Raw genomic sequence first — 9,639 nt, forward strand, 5'->3', positions numbered from 1 at the left:
ACTGATCATCTATTTAACAATAGTCTGAATGATTGTGTTGATCCGGCTCACTGAAATTCTTTCAGGTTTTATTTCGGCCTTTGCTTTGTTTGTAATACAATTATTTATTTTAAAAAAACAAAACAAAACTGAATGTTCTTTTAAGGAACAAGAGTCCATGATGCATATCAGGTGTGCCATGAAGGGCAGCGCCACCTCAGTCTGCTGTCAGGTGGGATTTACTCTTACAGGGGCTGAATCTTTGTACTGGAGGTACATTTACTACCCCGAAAAAGACCTTTTTTTCCTAATACTCTTCGTCTAGGTAGAAGAAACAACCTCTTTTTGCCATTATATTTTTTGTCAAAACATCAGTCACTTCTTTAAATCTGTGGTTGTTTTTCATCCAAGAACACTGAATTAAAAGATATTTAATTAGTACATGTCTGTCCCATTTTCTACCTTAACAAAGTAGTCAAAACACTTCTTTTTGGAAATGATCAGACCACCTCACGGATTACTAATTACTGTGCTATTGTCTCTTGTGTTGCTTTTTTATTGGAATGGATGATTGACATCTGAAGAAGATTCTGCATTCTTGAAATCTGAATAAGGATGAAAAATTGGTGGTTTAACAAATGTATTCATTTAACAAAAAGTGACCTTAGTAGTATGTGGAAGAAGCATGTACAGCCACAACAACCTGGCACCTCTTCCTCATGCTGTTGACCAGCTTGACCTCATTCTTGTGAGATGGCACCCCCCTTCTCCAACTGGTATTTGTGAAATAATCAGCCAGTGTGGTTGTGTTGGTCACTCTGTCACGAACAGCACACTCAAGCTGACCCCACCAGTGCTACATGGGTTTGAGGGCTTTTATTATAAGCAGGCCATTCCATCCCTAATTCTGGAGGTTGTCTCTGACAAAACCCACTCTGTGGGGACAAGCATCATCAGACTGAAAAATGAAGTTTAGTCTCAGTCTGTGATCGCCTCCAATGATGATGAGCCATGTTTTTATTACAGGAGATGCTTTCCACGTCTCCACAAAAAGCTTTTATCGTATTGGTGCAAGAGTCAGCATTACGTGCACACTTTTACCTTTGCTCCCAGCCAACCGCTTCACCAGGGTTCATGCTCACAAGTGTTGCTAATCAGACACCTGAATAGTTACATGTGATGTACCAGAAGCTCAAAACAAGAGTCAGGAGCAGAATACACTGTTTGACTTTGGCAGAGAGGATTTTGTAAAATTGTTTTTTTTTTTTATGTGCACAACCCACATACTCAATTCTGCTTCTCATCCCAATAATACATTTTCTTTATAAATGTGTCAAAAGAGAAATAAACAGGCTTTCCAAAGATGAGATTCATTGCTAAGAGGTATAGTTACAACAAAGAAATAATGGACTTAAAACAAATGCCTTTACTTTTCATTCTAAGTTCATATTAAATTAGTATCATAATACAGATATAATCCATATATTAAATTTTCAAAATGCTGGTCTCTTCCTAAAATATGTAATCTAGATCCTTCTTGACATTACAGTTTTTAATGATTTTGAGCTTGTCCACTTTTTTTGTGTGTGTTTATTCTACATAAAAAGTGATCTCATTTTGATTATTCATATTTGCAGCTATTTTAAACAACAGCAAAGTGCTTACTTGTCCTTATTTCTATCCTTAGTATTTTATCTGTGTGGTTGATTCATCTCTAGTTTCTATGGAAGAACATGGAATTCATTATTCAGGCTGTTCATTTGGATTGTTAGATTCTTCTTGGATAAACTAAATACTTATCTATGTGTGTATGTGTGTGTTTAGAGTTGTAATTTCAAATTTGTGTCATATATTCAAACATGCATGTAGTACATTAAAATGCAGTAATTACGTCTTAAATGTATGCTTATATTGTTGTGTTAGGATAAAAATGTTCCCCTCCTGATAAAAAAAAAAAAAGTATTTACAAAATGATGTCCTTTTTTTTATATTAAATGTAGAGAAAGCGATCATCTGCTCAGCGGCGACTCAGTCACGGGTTCCTCTCAAATGTCCGGGTTTTCATCGCTCACAGACTCGGACATTCTGCAACATTTTTTCAGCATGTGGAAATGGACACCCAGCCACCTGTCTCCCACCTTCTGCTCCCTTCAAAGGATGGTGGTGAGATATCAGGCACTGACAAGGTTCCTCCAGCTTTCATCTCTGTCTTCTTGCCAGAATTCCCACACCGTAAAAATCCTGCAAAAGAGCATTTCCAGGTATCCCGGCTTAATAACATGGATGAAATACATGCAACACAGAGAGGTAACTTTACCACTGTGCTCACAGATCCTTGGTGTCATCGCTAAAGGCTCATTTGGACCCATTTTAAAGATAAAAGATAACTGTGAAGAGAAGATGTATGCTGTTAAGGTTAGTTTAATAGTAATCATCTCTGTTGTAAAGGCACAAAAACATTTTGCTTTAATAATATGCATTACTGCGTAGGTTCTACCAAAGTCAGAGATCCTGAAGCAGGGAGTGTTGGAGCAGTCAAAGGAAGAAGTCATCATTCAGGTAAAATAAGCCAGATAATAAAAGCAGTGTTTACCTTACAGCTCGTCAAAGTAAAACATTCAAACTGTGCCTCGTTATTAGCCCAGTGAATGAATTCCACCTTAAAAATAAGAGAAACTAACCTAAAAAAGTAGTGCTGTTGAAAGGATACATGAGTCAGAAGCTAAGATACTATCTGACTCTCAGGTTGGTGGGTTTTTTGTGATTTTTTTTTTTGTATTGTAAGTTTAAGGGCTTTAGCAGTGCCTGTGATACGTTTTCAGGGTTTTTCAGGTTATACTTTGACTTTGTCAAATGTTATCTGAAAAAAACCCTCCCTGAGCTGCCACCTTATCGTGGTGGAGGGGTTTGTGTGTCTTGTAGATCCTAGCAGCTATGCTGTCGGGGGCTTTGTGCCACTGGTAGGGTAACCCATGGCAAACAGGTGTCAAGGGGAGGGACCAGACTAAGTGCGGCTCAGCGACCCCCTTGATGATGAAAACAATTGGCAGAAGTGTTCCCTTGTCTGGATGCGGGTCACCGGTGCCCCCCTCTGGAGCCAGGCCAGGGGGTGGTGCATGAGAGCGAGTGTCTGGTGGTCGGGCCTTCGCCCATGGGGCCCGGTCGGGCATAGTCCGAAAGGGTTACATGGGCCCCACCTCCCATGGGCTCACCATCAGCGGGAGGAGACGTGGGGGTCGGGTGCAATGTGAGCTGGCAAGAGGCAGTGACCCTGGTGGTCTGATCCCCCGCTGCAGAAGCTGGACCTAGGGACGTGGAACGTCACCTCTCTCGTGGGAAAGGAGCCTGAGCTAGTGCGCAAGGTTGAACGGTTCTGGCTAGATATAGTCGGACTCACCTTGACGCATCCCTTGGGGTCTGGAACTAGTTCCCTCGAGAGGGGCTGGACCTTCTTCCGCTCTGGAGTTGCTCACGATCATTGGCCCCCAGCTTGGTGCCTGTACATTGGGGTTTACCCTGGTGGATGAGAGGGTAGCCTCCCTCTGTATTCGAGTGGGGGCTCCTGACTGTGGTCTGTGCCTTTGCATCGAACAGCAGTTCAGAGTACCCATGCTTTCTGGAGTCATTGGTAAGAGTGTTGGAGTGTGCTCCTTCTGGGGACTCCCTTGTTCTGCTGGGGGACTTCATTGTTCATGTGGGCAATGACAGTGAGACCTGGAGGGGAGTGATTGGGAGGCATGGTTCCCCCCCTTTGAACCCAAATGGTGTTTTGTTGTTGGACTCGTGTGCTCGTCATGGATTGTCCATAACGAACACTATGTTCAAGCATAACAGTGTTCATATTTACACCTGGCATCAGGACTCTCTGGGCAGTAGCTCGATGATTGACTTTGTGATCATATTGTCGGAGCTGCGGCCACATGCCTTGGACACTCGGGTGAAGACGGGGGTGACGCTGTCAACTGATCACCTGGTGAGTTGGCTCAGATGGTGAGGTAGGAAGATGGTAAGGCCTAACGTGACAGTCTGCTGGGACCGTCTGGTAGAGTTCCCTGTCAGAACAAGTTTCAGTTTCCACCGTCAGCAGAGCTTCAACCATGTCCTGACTGAGGCGGGGGACATTGAGTTCAAATTGGCTGTGTTCCGTGCCTCTATTGTTGAGGCGGCCAGCTGGAGCTGTGGCTGTAAGAATGTTGGTGCCTTTTGTGGCGGTAATCCCAGAGCTCGTTGGTGGACACCTGCAGTGAGGGATGCCGTCAAGCTGAAAAAGGAGTTCTATCAGGCCTTCTTGGCCTATGGGACTCTGGAGACAACTGATAGGTATTGACAGGCTAAATGGCATGCAGCTTCGGCTGTCGCCAATGAAAAAACTTGGGTGTGGGAGGAGTTTGGCGAGGCCATGGAGAACGACTTCCTGACGGCTTCTAGGGGATTCTGGTACACCATCGGTGACTCAGGAGGGGGAAGCAGTACTCCGTCAACACTGTGTACAACTCAGGACATTGTGGGTCGGTGGAGAGAATACTTTGAAGACCTCCTCAATCGTACCAACACGACTTCCAATGAGGAAGCAGAACTGGGGGACTCGGGGTGGACTTTCCTATCTCTGGGGCTGAGCTCTCCCTTATAGATAGAGTGAGAAGCTCGGTCATCTGGGAAGGGCTCAGAGTAGAGCCGCTGCTCCTCCGCATTGGGAGGAGCCAACTGAGGTGGCTCAAGCATCTGGTCAGGATGCCTCCTGGACGCCTCCCTGTTGAGGTGTTCCGGGCATGTCCCTGCAGGAGGAGACCCCGGGGAACACCCAGGACATGCTGGAGAGATCATATCTCGCACCTGGCCTGGGAAAGCCTTGGGATCCCCCCCCACAGAGTTGGCAGATGTGGCTGGGTAGAGGGAAGTCTGTGCTTCCCTGCTTAGGATGCTTCCCCACGATCCATCCCCGGATAAGCAGCGGAGAATAGAATGGATGGATTTGACTTTGTTGGCTTCAAAGGTTATGTGCATAAATTCACCTTCAAGTTCAGTCCAGTGATGGTTACTAAAAGATGACACAGTCTTCAGTGAAAGGCAGAGATAATGAAGAAAGTAGATTTTTATCAAATTTAAAAAAAGATAAGAACATCATGTTTACCTGTGAAACTTTGGTCTTTGGCCCCAAATACACTTAATTCACTTCCATTTTAATGATACGGCACTGTTAAAAAATAAATCAAGAGTTTAAGGTCTAAATTTCCAGGCAGGGTATTATTAACCTTTTATTGATATTATATATACATAACATTTTATATATTACATTTATAAATACTAGCTAAATATTTATGTTTTTTTACAGTGCCACTGTGAAAATATATTTTCATTGCACTGCTACAATTCATTTACCCTGTAATTCAGGAGTTTATTGTCGTTCTTAATAACAGACTGAAAAGAGTCTTAAAACAAAAGGTATAAGAGTTCCAGCATCCACTTTTAGATGCATTGCATGTATCTGTATTAACACCAGTATAACTTTAATTGAATCACCTCAGGCTCCTTGTCCATCTCTCTACATTTACTGTCAATCTGTGTGTGTTGACTGTTGCATTGCAGCGGCAGCTAAAACACCCATTTATCCACAGAGTGCAGGACTGCTGGCAGACGCAGCACCACCTCTTCATTAGTGAGTTAACAGAAACAAAACAGTGGCACAGTTCAACCCCCCTCTCCTCTGCTATCCTTTTTGTCTGCCCGAGAAGTTCAGCTTTTTCCCTCACTGGACCCAAAGTAACACAAAATACCCTGATGTTCAACCATGCAGTCTAACAAATCTCAGCACTGGGTATGAAAGAGGTTTACTGCCATCTAATGAGGGTGCTGGGTAAAGCGCAGGGCAGCCGAAACTGCAGCTATTGCATGACTCTCCAGCTTTTCCCCAATTATAATCACAAACAGAACACATCTGTTGGTCTTTTCTTTACAAAGAAAGGCAACAGATTTTTGGTAAAAAAAAAAATAAAAAAATCTGTGCTAAGATTTGGTAATAAATGTTACTCAACTAACAATGATTAACAAAACAAAAGCATGTGATTTTGACTTGGCTTGAATTCTTTATACTTCTTCCTCAAGCAACATGTGGAGTGAAAAATACGTTGTTTTTTGTTTGCTGGTGACATTTTATTTCAGACAATGCTGACCTGCAATAATTGATCATCTTGTTTCAGAGACCTGAGAAATGTGTGTGTTTCATCCTCTGCAGTGTGCGACTACTGCAGTGCTGGAGACTTGTACACTTACTGGTTACTGAAGGGCCAGTTTGGGGAGGAAGAGGTTCGGCTTTTTGCTGCAGAGCTGGGCAGTGCACTGGGTGTGTGTTCACTATACAAGACTTTGGTTTCTGACTTTATCTTATAAAAAAGTAATGGTTCCAATTTGCTCTTTGGTAAAACTGAATATTATGTTGTTTTATATATCACATCCTCTTTTTTCTGCATTTTGTTTCCCTTTTGTAGGTTTCCTGCATGACTTGGGGATCATTCATAGAGATATAAAGGTTTGATTTTAATGTAAAAATGTTGACTTTTCACAAATATTGTCTTGGAGTCTTGAAGGTTATCGTTTGTTTGACTTTTCAGATGGAGAACATTCTGTTAAGTGATCGAGGTAATTCTTGACTTTCCATCCTAGTTATAAACTCTTATTGTTAGATAAAATTGTGTTACGTCAACAGTTTCATCACTTTGTACAGCAACTGGAATCAGGAATCAGACATGATACATCAGACAAACTGTAACAGTCAAAGTAAAACAAACTAACACATCATTAGAGAAGAAATCATCAAGAGTCTGTCTGGCCACAAAATAAAAATATTTAGTCAAATTATAAATAGATTATCAGCTTTAAAAGATGCTCAAAACATTAAGAGAAACATTTGGTGCTGTAAATAGAAGGAAATCAGTTTCACTGTGTTTTGTTTTTTTCAGGTCACCTTCGTTTGTCTGATTTTGGACTCTCACGTCACCTGAAGAGAGGAGGACGAGCTTTCACTATATGTGGGACGATTCCATACATGGGTGAGATCTCATCAATGAAATCTATTTATCAAAAACAATATTCTCTTGTATAATGGCTGCATATTTTGTCTTGGCTGTTTATTTCATTTTCTTTTGATTGAATTGAAACCCCATCTTTATCATTAGAGCCACACCTGCGTCTTCCTCCCTGTGGATTCAGCTGACCCAGTTATGAAAATAATGCCCCTGTGATGTACCTTTAGGATCTAACGGCAATATTTGTCCTCAACTTTATTGTCTGTGTGTTTTTTTATTTTCTTCCTGTGCTTTAATTTTTGCATCCAGTTTAGTTTTAAGATTTTATTTCCTTATGTCTCAACAGCACCTGAAGTTTTAAGTGGGGGTCCATATAACCATGCGGCAGACTGGTGGTCTCTTGGCGTTATGTTGTTCTCATTGGTCATAGGAGAGGTAATATTTATAAATCTACGCGCATCAAACACTTACTATTGCCCATTTATTATGTGAACATCCGCTTAACGTTGCAGTTTCCAGTAGCTGCAGAGCCGGACCACACCAGCATGTGGAAGAAGGTCATGGATTTTAATTATGTTCTACCAAAGACTTTCAGCTCTGCTCTGATTTTATTTCTCACTGAGGTCAGTAAACTTGACTTTTCTTCCCATATAGTCACTGGAATAAAAACTAGTTGCACACTTTTCTCTCTTCACAAATTCAGCTTTTATGCAAGGATCCAATGAACCGCCTTCGCAATCTGGAGTGTTTCAAAATGCAGGCCTTCTTCCGTGGCACATCGTTTGACCCCTACATCCTCCAGAAAACACCAGTCAAGTTCATCCTCGACCTCAGGACCCATCCTGACTGGGCATCCAAATCAGCGAGAGGTGCCTCACTGGACCAGTTTGATTATTTTTACTGGGATCAAATCCTCAACTCCCCCTCAACACCCAGTGAACCGTCTCCTATCCTGGGTGATGTAGGGGTCCTCTAGCAGACCTGTGAAGCTTGAAATTGAACTGCTTCTCTTCCAAAGGTTGATTAAGACACTTCTGATAATAAATATTTATCTACATAAATGTTTTACCTCCTGGACCTGCAGTGTTAATAAACTTATTAACAGATATCTTCTGTTACATGTTTATTGCAGGGCAGAATACTTCAGTGTTGTGAGATGCTTTTCACTCCTCATCTTTTTTGTTGTTTATTCATAGATATTGGAATTCTATTAAATTATATGAGAATCGCTGTTCTAGCATGCGTTCACTTATCAGTTACTAAATGCAATTTTTCTTTTGAGTGTCTTCATAAAATAGTCTTTTTATTTTAAATGCATTTTATGCTAATTAGTATCAGTAAACCTTTGCTTTAGTATATTCTTTTTATTGCGGAAAGTATTTTCCCAAACACTTTATTCTTCTGCAGAATTGTGTTGTTTTTTGTTTAATTAGAAATATATAAATTTTTTTATTCAAATGAATCATTTTATAAAATGAAAGATGACCTGAAAAGTATCTCTTAAAATCAGAAACAAGAATTTGCTTCTGAACAAACATCTATGCTGGCTATGGTCTTGTAATTCAGCTGTATTTGTTGAGTTTGAATTGCAATGAACTTCAAATAAAAAAATAAAAAAAACCAGTCAGAGAGAAGGTGCTTTTTTTTTTATATATGATATGGTGATTACAGGGAGCACATAAGTTTAAGCTTTATTTGTATAGCACCACTTCACAACAATGTCAGATCAGGTCACTTTACAGACACATCAATTCAGGTCAATTCATAATAAATATCCCAGTCGAGAAAAAACAACAAATTGCATCAAATTTTGATTTCATTGCACGCACAAAGCAACAGTGGAGAAATATCATCCAATTCTCCAGTAAGGATAACTCATCATATTTAGTTTATATGTAAGTAAAAGAGCTCACAAGACACCTCTGAAGCTGTCAATCATAATTGACCCTCTGTGGAAAAATGGCTCAAGATGTTCTGTAAAAAGTCCAATTAAGAACACGACTGAACAAAATCCTTTTAAAGTAAAGATAATTTGATTTCACTGAAACTCTTATTCTACAGTCATTAGCAGACGCTTTTATCCAAAGCAACCTACATATGAGAGTGAGAACAACACAAGCATGAAATCAAACACTAGAGGACATCACTGGAAGGCGCTAGCAGACTGCTGAATTCCAGTTGGACGGAGGTGTTGACATGTAGTGCTACAGCTGGTTATCTTTTTCTTTTTTCCCATGCCACAATATTCCCTATTTTACAAAGAATGATTACGACAATATTTGTTGCAAAGAACTGGGCCAAGTTCTCCAACTCCTCTGACAGATATAGTTAAACTAAGTGTGGAAGTGCTCCTTGAAAAGCTGAGTCTTCAGCTTGCTCAGGTAGAGAAGGACTCTGCAGATCGGATAGAGTTTGGGAGGTCATTCCACCATCGTGGCACAACAGAGTAAAAGACTGAAGTTTAAGTGATCATTTGCAAAAAGCAGTTGTTTCTGAGACAGTCGAGTGTTTTCCCTTGAAAAGAGAAGAAGAGGAAGACAAAGCAGATCATTAGGGCAGCTTACTCTGAATTTAGACCGTATTCAGCTGCCATTAAACTAGATCACAATTAAAATGCTTCAGCCTGATGAACTGGAGG

At 40.9% G+C, this 9,639-nt stretch overlaps 1 protein-coding gene across 1 annotated transcript; it reads left to right on the forward strand.

The window, feature by feature from the left end:
* Positions 1 to 664: 664 nt before the first annotated feature.
* LOC306760218 (ribosomal protein S6 kinase-related protein-like) lies at positions 665 to 7,977 on the forward strand (the record flags this gene model as incomplete). Its single annotated transcript, XM_079246017.1, has 12 exons — positions 665 to 727; positions 1,980 to 2,240; positions 2,311 to 2,394; positions 2,470 to 2,538; positions 5,566 to 5,635; positions 6,212 to 6,319; positions 6,465 to 6,505; positions 6,588 to 6,615; positions 6,936 to 7,025; positions 7,348 to 7,436; positions 7,514 to 7,624; positions 7,705 to 7,977. 12 exons carry the CDS (start codon positions 665 to 667, stop codon positions 7,975 to 7,977), a joined length of 1,287 nt encoding a protein of 428 aa, XP_079102143.1.
* Between the last annotated feature and the right edge of the window lie 1,662 nt (positions 7,978 to 9,639).

The sequence above is a fragment of the Telmatherina bonti genome (genome assembly GCF_933228915.1).
Source record: "Telmatherina bonti genome assembly, chromosome: 9".
Taxonomy (NCBI): Eukaryota; Metazoa; Chordata; class Actinopteri; order Atheriniformes; family Telmatherinidae; genus Telmatherina; species Telmatherina bonti.